The sequence below is a fragment of the Ceratotherium simum genome, chromosome 1 (genome assembly GCF_057802395.1).
Source record: "Ceratotherium simum simum isolate JZ-2026a chromosome 1, ASM5780239v1, whole genome shotgun sequence".
Taxonomy (NCBI): Eukaryota; Metazoa; Chordata; class Mammalia; order Perissodactyla; family Rhinocerotidae; genus Ceratotherium; species Ceratotherium simum.
The window spans coordinates 32,606,568-32,624,002 of record NC_141900.1 but is presented as its reverse complement, the minus strand read 5'-3'; the positions used below and the strand labels follow the sequence as shown (position 1 = coordinate 32,624,002).

Below are 17,435 nucleotides of genomic sequence, written 5' to 3'. Positions count from 1 at the left end.
TTTTTATCTACCATCTCAGTCCAGAAAGAATTTGAAGTGGCTTACAGAGTGAATATATATACTAAAAAATAGAACATCATGACCAAAGACAAGGAAAAGATTTTCTTCTACACATACATGTACATACAAGCAGCATTTGTGTATATATTTATTTTTACTTTACAAAAGATACAGTTAATTTGTTAAACAGTTTTAAATGGTCTGAAATTGCATTTTTAAACAGATACTCTCTTCATTTACTAATCAAGAACTCTTGGCGTATGCAAAAGCTGGAGCAGTAGCTGAAGAGGTCTTCAGGTTGACAGTATTGATTATAAGGGTATTCTCCAATATATGTGTTTCCTTAAATAGCTTTATGGATACATTAGAGTATAACTAATGTTCTGGAAAAGTTGTAATTCTAGTTGTACCCTTCTTATATCTGCTAGTTAGGTAGTGACGTGGAATAGTATTTTAAGGCTGAAACATATTTTCTATCTCTGCTGATAATTTTTTTCTCCATCAAGCTAATTCTTGATTCTCTAAGATTGAATGAATATTATGTGTAAGATATAGAGAGAAATTTAATCATTTTAATTGGGAAGTTTATACATTGCTTGGTAGAGCCGTAAATTAGAACAAGGGATTTTTATAAAAGTAAGAATAATGGTTCCCTCTGGGGCAGATAAGGAGTTGGTAATAAGAGTGGGACACATGGCAGGAGCTTCTGTGGCTCTGGCCGTGTTCTGTTTCTTCACCTCAGTTGTGCTTACATGGATGTTCTCTGTATAATTATTCTTACTGTACATGTGTGTCTGGAGTACACTTTTGTTGATATGATATATTTCATACCCACAAAGATATCCCTTGAGAATAATTTGTGATGGCTAACTACTACCATAGTTGAAAGGAAAGCAATATCTATGTTCTATCTCAACTTGTGCTAAGCTTTTGCTTTAAAATATGTCTGAATAATAAAATGGGAAGTCTGCTTAATGACCAGGCAAACATCCAGTGAAATCCATACAGCCCTCCTCTCTTGGAACTAACATTTTAGCAGCGGGAGGGGAAGGGTACTGACAACCACAAATAAACAAAAGATGTCATATAAGAGCTGAGGTCAATATTATTTGGGGAAATAAAATACTCTGTTAGAGTCATAGGGGGTACTATTTAGAGAGATTGTTCAGAAAAGTCCTTTCTGAATAGTTAATGTTTGAGTAGACACAGAATGAAGTTTTGAACTTAGAATTCTTTTCCAGTTTTCCTCAGTGGAAAGGTGGACCAGAAAAAGAATAAGTCTGCCAGCAAAGGGAGAGAGGCAAACCTTGTGTGCTTCTGCCTAGTTTCTGAGCTGGGGGAGAGCATCTGTCCACAGAAATCAAAATCTCAGGCCTCCCCCTCAGGTGCACTTAGAGTCTGAATTTATAATCCTCTGTGGACTAGGGAGCTCTCTCTCCCCAAACCTGAGGGTTTCACATAATAAACGAATCCTAGTCCAGTGATACCACTAGCATATCTGGTAGAGGAAATGAAAAAGGGCTCAGAATTAATGAACTAAGCATCCAAATTAAGAAGTTAGAAAAAGAACAACAGAGTAAAGGAAGTATAAGAAGGAATTAATGAAGATAAGAGCAAAGATAAATTTAATAGAAAATAAAGATAAAAAAGCAGAGGGTTGACAAATCCATAAATGAATTCTTTGAAAAGACTAATAAATAACGAAGTATTTTGTAAGTTTAATCAGGAACAAAAGAATGAATAAGAAAAAATTGCTACAGATAAAAAAAATCTATTTAAAAAATTACAGTTTTTTTACCAAGAAATGTTTAAAACCCTGATGAAATAGACAATATCCTAGAAAAATATAGATTAAAACTCTCACTTAAGAAGAAGAAAACTTGAGTAGACCTATAATCATTAAAGGAATTGAATCCACAGTTAAAGATCTCTATCCCTGCCTCTACGTACACATACACAGGTAAACAAGCAGAAGCCACCAAGTCCAGACAATTTTACAGACAAGTTCTACCAAAACTTCAAGAAACAGATAACGCCATCTTACACAAATTGTTTCAGAGAATGAAAAAGAGTACATAGAAAATTGCTAGTTCATTTTATGAGGCTAGTGTACCTTTGATACCACAACCAGACATGTATATGAGGAAGGAAAATTATAGGACAGTGTCACCTAAAACATAGATGCAGAAAGTCTAGAAAACTTATTGGTTGAACAAAGCCATGTGAAAAGTATCAGGATTCCAAGTAAATCCTGAAGATGTTGGCTTTATCTCATGAGTGCAAAGATGGTTTAACATTAGGAAATCTATCAATATAATTAACCACATTAACAGATTAAAAGAAAGAAACGTTTTTTTGAGGGATGGGAAAAAAGCATTAATTACATATGATTCATGACAAAAACTCTTAGAACTGGGAATAAGAAATGACTTTATTACCTAATAAAGAGCATATACCAAATTCCACAGGAAATTTCATACTCAATGGTAAAATGTGAAAAGCATTCCTTTTTTTTTCTTGTGAGGGAGATCAGCCCTGAGCTAACATCCATGCCAATCCTCCTCTTTTTGCTGAGGAAGACCAGCTCTGAGCTAACATCTATTGCCAATCCTCCTCCTTTTTTCCCCTTTTTCTCCCCAAAGCCCCAGTAGATAGTTGTATGTCATAGTTGCACATCCTTCTAGTTGCTGTATGTGGGATGCCGCCTCAGCATGGCAGGAGAAGCGGTGCGTCGATGCACGCCCAGGATCTGAACTCAGGCCGCCGGTAGCGGAGTGCGCACACTTAACTGCTAAGCCACAGCGCTGGTCCCAAAAGCATTCCTTTTTAAAATAACGAATGAGAGAACTATGTCTGCTAGCATCGTGTCTATTTACTATTGTACTGGTACTAGATAATAAGATGAAGAAGACAAACAGGAGTAATAATAATAAAAGAAAACAAAAAAGAAAAGCTTTAAGAATAGGAAAACAAGAAACAAAACTGTCATTGTTCACAGATGATCTGATTGTCTACCTAAAAATTCCAGTAGACTCCTCAGAGTAACAATGTACAGTAAGATCTCTGGGTAAGCTGATCATGATTCAGAAAAGATGACATTCCTGTGAACCAGCAGTGAACAATTAGAAAACATGTAGTATCTCTTCAGTTCTAAGATGCACATTTTTTCTCTCACAAGCCACCCTCTCTGAAATTGAGAAAAATCATACAATCAGTGTCATTTTAGAATTGCTGTGGGTCTGGATTGAAGTCGAGTTCTTCCAGGCAGGATTTGTGTTTGCTTCTGCCATTGACTGGGGGCACTGCTAAGCTGAGACGACCTTACCTTAAGTTCTTTGTCCAGAAGTTTTTGAACCACATGGGTAGTGTGAATTCATACTTCAGACCAGCATGAGTACTGCCTGATGGTCCAGATTCTCAGAGGAGGTGTTTTGTTCACGTCAACTTTTGCCAGGGTTGAGACAAGCAAGTTCTCACTTTCCATGTGTCATGTATTTATTATACTGAGGCTCTAGCCCTTTGGGTCCCAGCTGTATGTGGAGTGTCCTATTAAACTGCCTTCTTAATGCTACATAAAATAACAGAATAACAATACTTGTTACAATTAGTGACATCCTAAATTTGAGGAATGTGATAATACTTTTAATAGATACTATTATTAGCAACAAAAAACTGTAATGATGTATGAGATGTAACCTGGGTAAGGAGAGAAAGGACATTATGGAGTCAAGTCCAATATTCCGAACTTAGATAAATCTGATCATTTAGTTCACTGAAAGTTTAAAGGAATTGAGATCATTTTTTTAATGTAATGATTAATGAAGATTGATAAATGATAAATGAAGATGGTGATCAATTTTTTATTGTAAGAATAAGCAAATGGGCTTACACAGCTATATTCCAAGATTGATTTTATGTGTGGAATCATTTCTTCAGAAGATACTAGTTACTGGAATGTATCTTTGAAGGGACGTGCTCCCTTGGAGAATGGGAAGTTAGATTTGCCTGGAGATCAAGAGTAGCCTTAAGACTATACCTAATGACCTAAGGTTCTTTCCAGTTTGGCTGTTTCTTGCAAGTTCACTCATTCAACAAATGTAGCCAGCATCTACCACAAGCCAAGCACTGGGCTAGGCTCTGGGTTTTCAATAGTCAATCAGAAATAGAGGATGTCTGCCCTCATGTGAGCCTCAGTGAAAATAGTAAGGTGGAAAAAAAGGGAAGGAAGGAAGGAGGAAAGTAGGAAGGCAGACAAGAAAGAAGTCATCAAAGAAATGAATTAAATTACAGATTTTTAAAATTGCCATGAAAGAATCAAAGAGTGTGCTGATGAGGGTGAGGAGGCCAAATTTACTGTAAATATGGTGGTCAGGGAAGCATCTTTGAGGTTTCATCTAGGCTGAGCCCTGAGGGATGAGGAAAACCCTGTTGTCGTGGGGGTGGGGATAGAAGAGTCTCCCAGATTTCCCGAGGTGGCAAAGACTTTGGTATGTTCTAGGAACTATTCTAAGGCTTGTGTGACTGGAGCTCAGTTGAGTGAGGGGAGACTGAGGTGAAGAGAGGCTGTTGAAGGTGGGTGGGGCCAGAACTTGAGGATTTGCAGGCCATGGTGAGGAGTTAGGATTTTATTCCAAGGGCACAGGGAAGCAGTTGAGGATCCTAAAGAAGGGAATGACTATCCATGTTATAAGAGAATTTCTCTGCCTGTAAGTGTCTGGTGAATAGACGAGAGCAGTCAGAGTGGAAGCAGGGAGAACATTGCAAAGGCTGTTGTAATGGTCCAGGTGGAAGGGCTTGTGGTGGCCTGATCAGGACCTCAGGCGGGAGAGGGGTGACAAGTACATAGATACAGGATGTTTTGGAAGTAGAATTGATAAAATTATCTTAGAGCAAATATAATCCTTCAGTTTTCTTTCTCGTTCTACCTCTTCCCTTCTCTGCTTCCACCAACACAAGTAACTAAGGTCTTAGTCTTGAAGTCTCTTCAAATTAGTGGCTGCAGGAAGGAGCTGGCTGTGTTGGAATGGAAATTTAAGCAGAATTTAAAATGAATTTAATTCAGTACTATAGAATAGTTTTCTTCTCCTGATTTAAAAACATTTTCTCCCTTCCGTTTTACAAATGTTTACCTATTAGTATTGATTTCTGTTTGCTTAACAGAAACAAAATTATTCCTTGTTCTTATAAGTGGCTATTTGCATCACTGCTAAATGTTTTCATAATATTTAGGAAGAAGAATCTTTTCTAAATATCAATGTTTTGTTTTGTAACTTTAGGCCGTTTTAGGAACTCCTGCTTTACTTACCATTTTCATACTAATGCTTTTAATGAATGGATGATTTTAATATCAGGGTGTTTATTGTGATATTTTTAGTGAAATGCTAATCAAAAAGCCTGTGTAAAAGGAGTATTGTTTATGTCTCCTCCCTCCTTACCCACTTCGTTTCTTCATTTATCTTTTCTGGTATCTAAATGATTTTCTTCCTTACTGTTGCCTTTTCCTGTGCAAATGTTTCTTCTGGCTGCATGGGACAACAACATAGGAGTGAAATGATTTCTGGGTTAGTCTCGGTAAGGAAGAAATGAAATAAAGGAGATAACAGGGTGTGAGTCACAAGCGTTCAGCTTCTTTAAATGTAATCGTTATGTCTAGTAGTAACTTTCACCTCAGATCAGCTCATGAAATGGGAGATAGATATATGTCTATATGTAGATATATATTTATATACATATAGATATATGAACCATTGAAATATGTTTCTCAAAAATAATTTGTTTATTAAGATTATAACTGGCAAGTTGGGGGACATTTTTGTGTGGAGAAACTCTAATAATATGTTACTATTTTATCACTATAAAGTGCTGTTTCAGTTTGGTCCTCAGGGGACATGGTGGTCACGTAAATTTCATTTGGCTTGCTTTTGTAACTGCTAAAGTAGCTGGTTAAAAAAAAGTCATATAGGGGGCCGGCCCGCTGGCGCACCCGTTAAGTGCGCACTCTCCACTTCGTTGGCCTGGGGCTCGCAGGTTCGGATCCCGGGAGTGCACTGGTGCAGTGCTTGTCAAGCCATGCTGTGGTGGCGTCCCATATAAAGCAGAGGAAGATGGGCATGGATGTTAGCCCAGGGCCAATCTTCCTCGGCAAAAAAGGGGGAGGATTGGCATTAAATGTTAGCTCAGGGCTGATCTTCTGCACACACACACACAAAAAGTCTTGAAGGCAAGACAGAATGCATGCTCATAGCTGAGCAGGGCTTGAACTCTGCTCTACATTTAATGGAACAAAGCCTCCAAAGAAAATTAATGTAATATTTATATAGTCATGTTTTTATGGATTAAAGACTTCAGAATATGAATTCTGTGCGGAAGTAAGTTCTTTCATTTCAACAATAATGAACTCCTTTCTGCAAGGCATTGTTCCAAGGTTCTACAGGGAGTTGTGATTAAGAGGCCAAAGGTAGGTGTAAGGCTCAATTATAATCTGTCCTATTTGTCTAATAATTTTACCTTGATTCTATATTTGCAAAAATCCTTCTTTTTCTTTGAATCTGGGCCCCATTAGCTTATCTCCACATTTCTCTTAAGCAGAAGAGTCTTCTGTGTTCCTTTCAAGTGAAGATAAAGTTACAGACACCATCTCCTTTAACTTTAACATTAGAAATTAACTGCTCTCCAAGGGTTTAAAAAGTACTAGAGTTATCATCTGGGAGTCAGCTTGAAGTCATTAGAATTGGAGAGAGAAAATGTGTCAGTAGTCTCCTGCATTGTTTTTGCTTTTTGTTCCCTTCCTTGCTTTTGCCCTCTTTTGTGTAATTCCCTGTATTTGCTCTAAGAAGTATTAATGGATGTTCTCCAAGTTTGGCTAATACAGTGCAGACCTTTGTGCTGTGTACAGGTTACAGGGTTATAGATGTGCTGAGATCTTGATTTGCTCAGCCCATCAGGCAGCCAGAAGGCCTTGGGTGGCCTGAGCCCCTTTCTCCAGCGGTGAGCAGCCATGACATGACCAATGTTGGGAAGCATTGAGAGAGGGAAAGGGATGTAGGCAATGTGTAGAAAGGCTAAGGAAGGGGACATGGATAAGTAATGATGGATTAATATACATTTTTAAGCCAAATAATTTTTGCAGGGCAGTGATTTTAAAAACAAACTTTTTTGGGAATAAGATAAACTGTACAGTTGATTTAAATGTCAAAAGTATTAGATAGCAATTCAAAGCTCTCAAAATGCTCTCACACATGTATCCTCTCACTTGGTCCTTCCAGCAGTCCCAGGGGGAGTCAGGAGGGAGATCAAACTATCTCCGAAGTTTCCCTAACTTTCAGAGATTTAGAGGACTTACTCATGTTGAGCACTTTCTAGCATTATATCTCCTGTTCATTAATAAATTTACAAGGCATGCAGATTTTAAAGGGAAAACACAAGCGTGTTTATAGCTTCTAATTTTGTCTTGTGTATGAAGCAGTGCAAGTTCTGGAAGTTTGCTAAATATGACTTCACTTTTTCACTATTGCTAAAGCCAGAAAAGGAGCTTTTAGAAGACTCTCTCCCCAATTACTTAATGTCTGTAAGCCTCAGTTTCCTGTTATGCAAGAAGGGATTAAAATAGTACGAACATCATAAGGTCAATATATGGACAAAGGAGAAAATACATGTACAATGCCTACCACAGGGCTGGGCACTTTCTAAGTACTCAATAACCATCGTGGTATATTGGCCCATTTCATAAGATTTGTCAGTATATGTGATGATTTTTGTTACTTCTTCTAGGTACAACAGAAACTTAGAAGCAGCTAAAAGAATTGGGATAAAGAAAGCTATTACAGCCAATATTTCTGTTGGTGCTGCTTTCCTGTTGATGTATGCATCGTATACTCTGGCATTCTGGTATGGGACCTCCTTAGTCCTCTCAGGATAATATTCTTTTGGGCAAGTACTCACTGTAAGTGATGCTGTATTACGAAATGAATCCTTATTAAAAATTCCAGAGAAATTGAGTGGTGTTGGCTTGACTGTAGGAGAATATATGTTGAAGAACTATTGAATAATACAAAGAGACATGCACTACTAGGTTAAAAAGTATAAAGGAAATTAGATGTATTCAACAGACACATTTGTCTTTTTTTAGGTACCTTGCACAGTTTATCCTGTAGCCTAAATAATGTTGACATCACCTATCTCTGTAGCATGAACTTTGATTTGTTGAGATTATTTCTTTGTGCCAGACTCTATGCTAAGCACTTCACTTTTATTTTCTGATTTACTATTCACAACAACAAATGGCAAAGTACCAGTTTAACTTCTTTTCAAATTCTTTTGAGTGACATCTGATCTACCTCATGAATTTATGGAAGTATAAATTCTTACTTTCCTAAAAGAATCTTCCATTAAGATGTTCTCTGCCTTTCAGACCTCTGTAGAAGCACAGAAGGCCTGCCATTTGATGCTATCCTTTCTTATTATTTCTTATGAAATAATTCACAAACCAAGCTCAGTCTGTATCTTGATCTAATAAATCACATACTGTTGGGAGAGTCACTCAGTTCCTTTTTCATAGGCCAAGCACGAGCATATTGAGTCATGACAGACTGTATTTTGTTGAGTCCTTTCAAACAGTTCCCTTTCTCAGGAACCACATTTGTAATGTGTATGTAATAATTGCATCTCTTGTTTTATCAAACTGTTGCCTCATGCAAAATGTGTGAGGTTATTTAGTTAAGAATGACTTTTACCAAAAAGCTCTTATTAGGATAGTGATGCTGTGGGTGAACATAGGTTGTGATAAGAGGTGTATTCTGCTTAATTATACTGTAGATAAGCAGTTTCAAATCCAGTATTGACTGAACCCAGATCTGCCTCACAAACTGCAAGCACCCGGAATAGTAAGAGCTCAGGAATTGATATCAAGCCAACTTGGTTTGGATTCCAGCTGTGCCACGTACTCGCTGTATGATTTGGGGCGGCCACCTAGACTTCTCAAGCCTCCGTTACCTCTTCTGCCAAATGGAAGTGACAGGAATGATGTGCCATAATTTTTAGTATTGTTGTAAGGCCTAATTGAGAAAACGACTATAGAATCACTTAGCAGAATTCCTTCTACGTAAATTATTGGGTAACCTAATTCCTGTGTGATTTAGAAAGAAATGAATAGTGGCATTAGTTCTCTTTAAGCCTGAAGAGAAACCAAGTCAAGTCTTTACCAACAACAAACTGATTTGGGCAAAATTGAACAAAACCAGAAACCTGTTTATCAGACTCCAAAGAGAGCGCAGTCCAGTAGCGGAAAAAAAGACTTAACCCGAAAAAGAATAATGTGTTATGTGTGTGGGCTTTATAGTTTACAAAATTGTTTCGTTTGATACAACAACTCCCTTAGAGTAGGGAAAACAGATAGAATCTTGCCTATTTTTGCAAATGAACAAATGGAAGCCCAGAGATCCTAGGAGAATTGCCTGAAGACATATAGCCAGTTAGTGCTTAATCCGATTCCGATGTGGACCCGGCTCTTCTGCCTCTCCTTCTAGTCTTTCTTTCCAACCTGTGTATACGCTGCTGAAGATCTAAACCAAAATGCTTAGCAGTAAATAAATATAAATCTGTTGTATTCTCATATTCTGGTCCTATAGAACTTATATACTTGTTTCACTGACCAAGTAAGACTAATTCTGCATTGTAAATTGAAAAGTATTTAAATTTTTAACATGTTTTTGACACCCAGTATTCATGAGTTTCCTTGCCATTTTAAAATTTAATTAGCTGTTAGAAGAAAGAAGCAGTATGAAAAAAATTGTAGTCAACACTATCTGAGTAACTTTATGGTTTTCCTTCACATTCCTCAGGTCTTCTCTTCTGTATTGATTGGGGCTTTTAGTGTTGGACAGGCATCTCCAAACATTGAAGCATTTGCAAACGCAAGAGGAGCAGCTTATGAAATCTTCAGGATAATTGATAGCCTAAGTCTGGGCTAGCCATTTATCCATCTTTCTAAAAGTTTTTCTGATTAAAAGTCAATATCTTTATCACTTAATCCAACTCTCCACAAATGTCACTAAAAGCAGTTATTGTAACCTAGTAATCTTCTGAAATTTCCTTCTGTTTAGAAGCCAAGCATTGACAGCTATTCGAAGAGTGGGCACAAACCAGATAATATTAAGAGAAATTTGGAGTTCAAAAATATTCACTTCAGTTACCCATCTCGAAAAGAAGTTCAGGTACAATGATAAATGATTAATCAATGATTCAACAATGTAATGCATGAAGACTTTCTGATACTTTCCTTTAGAGATTGTAAAAAAAAAAAGTATATTTAAAACTAGTTTTGAATTGAACTGTCAGTTCATAGTCCCAGTACCTGTGAGCAGCCTTTAAGTTTGTGATTCGTCCTGGTACATGTTGAAGGGCCTCAACCTGAAGGTTCAGAGTGGGCACACGGTGGCCCTGGTTGGGAGCAGCAGCTGCGGGAAAAGCAGGACAATCCAGCTGATGCAGAGGTTCTATGACCCGACGGAGGGTGTGGTGAGATGGCTCTTGCTGAACTAGATGCTGTACCACTCAGCAGTTGCCCCTGTAGATCACACGATACAAATCCGCAGTGTATGAAGATCACATTTCCTCTTTATTTCAGGTTAGCATTGATGGACAGGACATTAGGACCATAAACGTAAGGTATCTTCGGGAAATTACTGGTGTGGTGAGTCAGGAACCTGTGTTGTTTGCCACCACAGTAGCTGAAAACATTCGCTATGGCCGTGAAAATGTCACCGTGGAGGAGATCGAGAAAGCTGTCAAGGAAGCTAATGCCTGTGACTTTATCATGACACTGCCTAATGTAAGTCCTTCCCGATCTTTGTCGTGCTCGAGGTTCACAGAATAGAATGCTGGCCTAATGCATAAGAATTTAGGAAACTATTGTAAATTGGAGGAACCTCCTAAGGTGAGAAATCCAGATTACATCACATTTTAAAGCTTGAGTGGTATCAACTAGTAGCAGGATATTTTTAAAAACTGGGGTTCGTTATTCCTAAGTTTTAAGGAACTGGACATTAATGCCTGTGAGGTTTGGGTTGATTACTTCCCATCTTAAAGTGTGAGCTAGCTTGTTCTTTTGCTAAATCTTCCTGTGTTTTCTGTATTGTCGAAGTTTGACACCCTGGTTGGAGAGAGAGGGACTCAGCTGAGTGGTGGACAGAAACAGAGAATCATCATTGCACGAGCTCTGGTTCATAACCCCTAGATCCTCCTGCTGGATGAGGCCACATCAGCCTTGGACACTGAGAGTGAAGCAGTTGTTCAGGTGGCCCTGGACAAGGTCTGTGAGCCTCAGTTCAAACTGACCTGATTCATAAGCATAAGAACATGCCACTGTGAATTCTTCTTAATATTAAAAAAAAGGAAATTTCTGATTGCTTCTAAAGTGATCCCTTTAGCTATCAAAATAAAATCATCAGGCCTCTTTGCATCTGTTTGTTTAATTTCTATTCATTTCTCTTTTTTTTTTTTGAGTATAGATGAATAAACTTTCATTGAAAAGTACTTGCTAATTTTAAAAATTTCACAATGAGAAATATAGACACCAATGAAATTGGTTTTCATTGTGATCTTGAAAACTCAGCCTTAGAGATAACCCCGTTGTTTAGGTTTTGTGAGTTTTACTGTTGTCAACAAGAGGAAATAAAATCTGAAGGTTCACATTTGATTTCCAAGATGTTAAATGCCTGTTGAAGACTCCTTGGGACATGAGAAACCACTCATCCCCGGGAGGGGGGCTGGAGCCGATGATGTTGGAAACTTACCGAGGCCTTGAAATGTCCTTGACTATCAACAGAGTTTGAGCTTCCTGCAATTCTTGAGTCCATGTGACTCATTCACCAAATTGGATTTGAGTGCTCCAGCTGTGCCAGGCACTGTGCTTGGTCTCTGACATGTCGTGGTAACCAGGCTAGCTCTGTGAGGACAAGGAATGTGGAGACCTTTTAACCCAAAAGTGCTCTGAGGTGAAGTGTCACAGTACAAGTCAAAGATAAACTCATATTTGTTCCAACTCTCCTCCTCTCTAGTAATAAAACAACACTGGATCTCCTTTAAACATCCTGTCAGTGTGCTTAATAATAGTTTGTTGAGGGAGGAAAAAGCAGGTTACTAAAAATTTTCTGACCCACAATAGAGGCAAAAGGGATTGTGGCTGCTTTATTTTCCTTCACTTTGCTTTTCTGTAATTTCACATCTGTGTTCTCTTATTATTCTGCAATGGATCTATGTGTTAAATTATAAATGAAAACAATTTTACAAGGTTGCATTTAAAAATAATTTTTCTTTAGAATGTGAATTTTGGGGGGAATCCATCATGACTCCCTTTGCTTGAAAACATCCAAAAATTGATCCATTGTCTTCTCTACTTCACAGTTGCTGCCACCTAATTTTTCTCATATGTATTTTTTTTTTTTTTTTTGCGAGGAAGATCAGCCCTGAGCTAACATCCATGCTAATCCTCCTCTTTTTGCTGAGGAAGACCAGCTCTGAGCTAACATCTATTGCCAGTCCTCCTCCTTTTTTTCCTTTTTTTTTTTTTCCCCAAAGCCTCAGTAGATAGTTGTATGTCATAGTTGCACATCCTTCTAGTTGCTGTATATGGGATGCGGCCTCAGCATGGCCGGAGAAGCGGTGTGTCGGTGCGCGCCCGGGATCCGAACCCGGGCTGCCAGTAGTGGAGCGGGCGCACTTAACTGCTAATCCATGGGGCCGGCTCCTCATATGTATTTTTTTATCTTCTCAGAGTTTTCCACTTCGCTTTTGCATATTGATCCTAATACCTTCTTTTGTTAGTTTGTTTAGAGGATTTTATTGCTACTTCCTGGAAAGAAATAAAGAGTAACAAAAATCGTAAACATTGCGAAAGTTATAGAGGTTAAAGAAATCTCAGAGAAGTTCTGGTTATCTGGCTCTGCCCCGTATTAAAATAAAAATGAGATTGGGCATTTAAAAACACTGACATAGCTCTTCAAATTTTCCATAATGCTTCTACCTAGTAGTAAGTGTCCTTTATTAAGCATTTACTGTGTACGCGTCACAATGCTTTATGAGCATTATTTTAGTCATCGCAGTTACTCTCATTTTGTGTATATGAATAAACTAAGCCTCATACAGGTTAAAAGATCTGGATAAAATCCTGGAATTCATAAATGGGAGAACTAAGATTTGAGTTCAGATCAATGTGATGCTGAAGTCTGGACTTTGCTTCCTCTCATTTATGGTCCACCTTGACCATCCACTGTCCTGTGAGATAGGACATTATGATGCCCAGGACTGATCAAGCTAGTAAGCACCAGTATGGCACACCGGCCTGTGTCTGCTCTGATTGCCCAATGCCTGGGCTGTAGGCTTTTTTTCACTTTTATAAGCCCCTGCTTATTACTATAAACTTAGACTGATAGAGATTAAGTGAAATACTTAGAGGCTTATATAATATTAATATGTGACTATCATATGTGTGTTTATATTTATTATAATAAAACATCACTTCAAACCTTTATCAACTGACTATATATACATTTATTGAAGTGAGAGACTATCTTATATAGCTTAGACAGTCTTCAACGTCCAAGGCACTGGTATTCAATAAATACATAAGTTGAATGAATGAATTTTTGCATATAATTATTCATGTATTCAAAAACTAAATTTTTCTCTTGTTAGGCCACAAAAGGCCGGACCACAATTATGAAGCTCATTGCTTGTCTGCAGTTTGTAATGCTGATGTCATTGCTGGTTTGAATAATAGAGTCATTGTGGAGGAAGGCGATCATGATGATCTCATGAAAGAGAAAGGCATTTACGTCAAACTTGTGACAATGCAGATATAGTTTGACTCTAGAGTTTCCTAAAGCATCTGAAGAATAAGGTGATTTTGCTGTGTTTTGTGCTATAAATAAATATTACTTAACTTGATTATCTTGAGGAGTGGGGAAAAATTCTTGGATTCAGGATCAGACCAGTGTTTTAAATATGTTTTCCTCTCTTGAAAGACAGGAAAATAAAGAAGGAGAATTAGAGAAGAAAGTAAGGAAAACTTTAAAAAGATTTTTTTAAAGCTGAGCTGTCTACTCATTCTGGTAGCAACTAGCCCCATGTGGCGTTTGAGCACTTGAATAGTAGTTAATCTGAATTGAAGTGTTGTAAGTAGGACGTGCATCCCAGATTCTGAAGACTTAGTACAAAGAAAGAATGCAAACTATCTCAGTTAAGTTTTTACATTGATTACGTGTTGAAATGCTAACATCTTTGATACATTAGGTTAAGGAAAATATCTGATTAGAGCTGTTGTAACGTCTTTCACATTTTTTAATGTGGCTACTGAGAAAATTTTAAATGACAAATGTGGCTCACCGGATGGCTTGCACCGTATATCTGTTGACAGAACCAGTCCAAAGCAAATTTGAGCCGAAATCACGCACAAAAAGGGGATAACAAGATAAGATACATGGAATGGATTCCGTGTTATTTCAGCATTATCAGTAGTATTCCTTCTTATTTCATGGTTTTAATTTTCAGATATCACAAAAATATCACAATATCACAAAAAAAGAGCCGTTTAACTTTATCCTTTCCTGTAATTACTTAAATTACCATTTTCCTTGATATCTGATGTTCAGTGATTTACGTTGGTTAACTGAGCCTAACAGGCTTATGCACATTTCTTGTTTATTTTAGACAAGAGGAAATGAAATTGAATTAGAAAATGCAATTGGTGAATCCAAAAGTGAAACTGATGCCTTGGAAATGTCTCCAAAAGATTCAGGATCAAGTCTAATGAGAAGAAGATCAACTCGCCAGAGTATCCATGCACCGCCAGGCCAGGAGGGAAAGCTTAGTACAACAGAGGGCATGGTATGGAGGAGGATGTAGAGTTATGGCTTCAACCCTCCTGTTGTGGCTTCCTCATTTGGTGGGGTAGGGTGGAGTTAGGAGTGGGAATAAGAAAGGATTATCCAGAATCCTCCTGTCCTATCCCCCGGAGTGTTCCACACACTAAAATCTCAACATTTTAGACTCGGTTTAGCATTTCCGATTGAGATTTCTAAGACAAGAATTTTAGAATTAGAATTTATAATATGAAGAGACAGACTATAATGGTTCTTCAAATATAAACATTTCCATTCTGTTTACCCCATCTTGTAAATATTCTTGTCACATTCCAAACGTTGGTAAGAGTTAAACGTTGGTGGAAACATCATTTATTTATTAAAAAATAGAGGAATAATCTAACAGTCTGTCAAGACTTTTTTAAGCTAAATTGCCATCAGTTGATAAGGAAATAGGAATAGGGTATGTTCATTTAAAAACCTTATGCATATGGAAGAAGTGTCCATGATTAAATCAATTAAGTATCAATTCTTTTTCTAAGTAGCCTGTAGTAATATTTGGTGTTTTCCAGGATGGAAATCTACCTCCAGTTTCCTTTTGGAGGATTCTAAAGATGAGTATAACCGAATGGCCTTATTTTGTAGCTAGCGTATTTTGTACCTAGATGAATGGAGGCCTGCAACCAGCATTTTCAGTAACAGTTTCAAGGATTATAGGGGTAAGTGTTTATGTCCATTTTTGGATTTACCTGTGAGTCCTGACTGAGGAATGAACTGTTTGTTTGTAAATGTATACATAAGCCACAAAAAACACGTACCTTCATACGAAACTAAGCAGCTTGAAGATGTAAGAACAGAAGTCTGGTTTGTGATAGAAAAGCTAATTTTTCAAACCTTCCTTTGTTCTGGTGGTTGTTTTTGATCCTATGACCCTGGAGACCAGATCCCTAAAATAGGCGATGACAGTGACTAGATGACTGTCCCTCCCCTGCCATCACTGAGCTCTGAGTAAAGCTCCTGAGCTGTTGTATCACCAGAGTGCAAAGAGAGGTCCTCACATGTGTGTCAGACAGGCTTGAGAGAGAGCTGTTCTCTGACATGCGCACTGGGCAGGACACAAGCAGGCCTAGCACGCTGCCTCTGTGAGATGTCCATCCCACTTGTTAAGATGAACACAAGTGGAACAGCTTCCGAAAGATTGAGGTTGACATGTGTTTGTTCTCTGTACTTTCTACGGGTTAAGAATATGTCTGTTACTAGACTGATTGTGGCCCATGTGAAGGGAGTTGTTTGTTTTCTTTCCCTGTGGAGTGATTGTTCCCTGTCTTCCCCATCTCGGGGAAGGTCTCCATGTGTGGTGCTAGGTCAGCTGGCTGTGGTTCCCCCACTGGCTATCTGTCTGGCCATCCTATAAAGAAGGCAGGCTCAAGGCACCTTCTTTCTTTCTGAAAGGCCTGGCCTGAGTGAATGACCACCTCTCCCTGGTTCGCCAAAACCGCCCCAGCAGATTTTCTGCAGAGACCTTGGGACAGTTTGAAATGTCCAAATTGTAAAGCAACGCATTGGCCTCCAGTGTAGTTTCCCCCAAAGGAGGAAGAGAGCATTGTTCCCGTTTCTGCTTTACACAGGAGCTGTGGCACTTGTGGCGCTCGTTACTCCAGGAGGGAGTATGAGCAGAAAAGTATTGGATCAATTAAGGAGTGACAGACCTGTTCTTGGCCCCTAAGGGAGGCAGAGTGCATACACTTTCAGGTTTGGCATTAGGGAGGCAACCACAACCTCTGTTACACTAAGGCTCTCTTGACCCCGAACCCTGTGCTAGGTGGCAAATGGGTCACACCCAGAATGGCTTCTTCAGTGGTTGAACTGAAAACCTTTCAATATTTTCTTCACAAGTTTTTACCAGAGATGAGGATCCTGAAACAAAATGACAGAATAGTAACATGTTTTCACTATTGTTTCTCGTCCTTGGAATTATTTCTTTTATTACATTTTTTCTACAGGTAAATGTCTATAATTTTACTTTATTCATTTTTGAGAAATGGGTCATCATTCAACTGTGGAATTTATAAACATCTGTGTAACTTTCTTTTTAGTAGAAATGCTCCTCTCTTAACTGGGCTATTAGCAGCCAAGTTTCTTGGATGTATTTAAAGCAAAGATGTTTTGCTCCCTTGCTTAGCTCCTCCTCCCCTTTCACCTCCCCCAATTGAAATAATAATAAAACCAGAGGGAACAGAGCAAAGGCATTAAGAGCTCTAAAAGCATAGTATGAGTAAAGCAGTATGGGTGTTGGTGTTAGAGTTGGGGTCGAGTACAAGTTGAACCACTTCCTAATTTTGTGTCCTGGGCAAATAAGTAGTTTAAATTGTCCAAGCCTCAGTTTCCTCATCTGTAAAATAGGGATAATGGTACCTGCCTCTTGATGATTAAAAGAGGTCATGTGACTACGTTCCCAGGCCTGTGTGGGGCAGCAGCAAACACACAGTCACTTATTGAACGAATGCTTAGCAACATGTATTTTTTTTTTCTTGTGAGGAAGATCGGCCCTGAGCTAACATCTGCCAATCCTCCTCT

At 38.3% G+C, this 17,435-nt stretch overlaps 1 protein-coding gene across 1 annotated transcript in view; it reads left to right on the top strand.

Moving 5' to 3' along the window:
* Positions 1-7,797: 7,797 nt before the first annotated feature.
* Positions 7,798-17,435, top strand: part of LOC101396376 (ATP-dependent translocase ABCB1-like) — a gene marked incomplete at its 5' end in the record, with an annotated part of 65,623 nt that continues 55,985 nt past the window's right edge. The window contains 7 exon segments of the mRNA XM_087434050.1: positions 7,798-7,887; positions 10,101-10,211; positions 10,625-10,828; positions 11,141-11,308; positions 13,693-13,717; positions 13,720-13,841; positions 14,707-14,883. Coding sequence (XP_087290176.1) covers positions 7,798-7,887; positions 10,101-10,211; positions 10,625-10,828; positions 11,141-11,308; positions 13,693-13,717; positions 13,720-13,841; positions 14,707-14,883 — 897 coding nt within the window.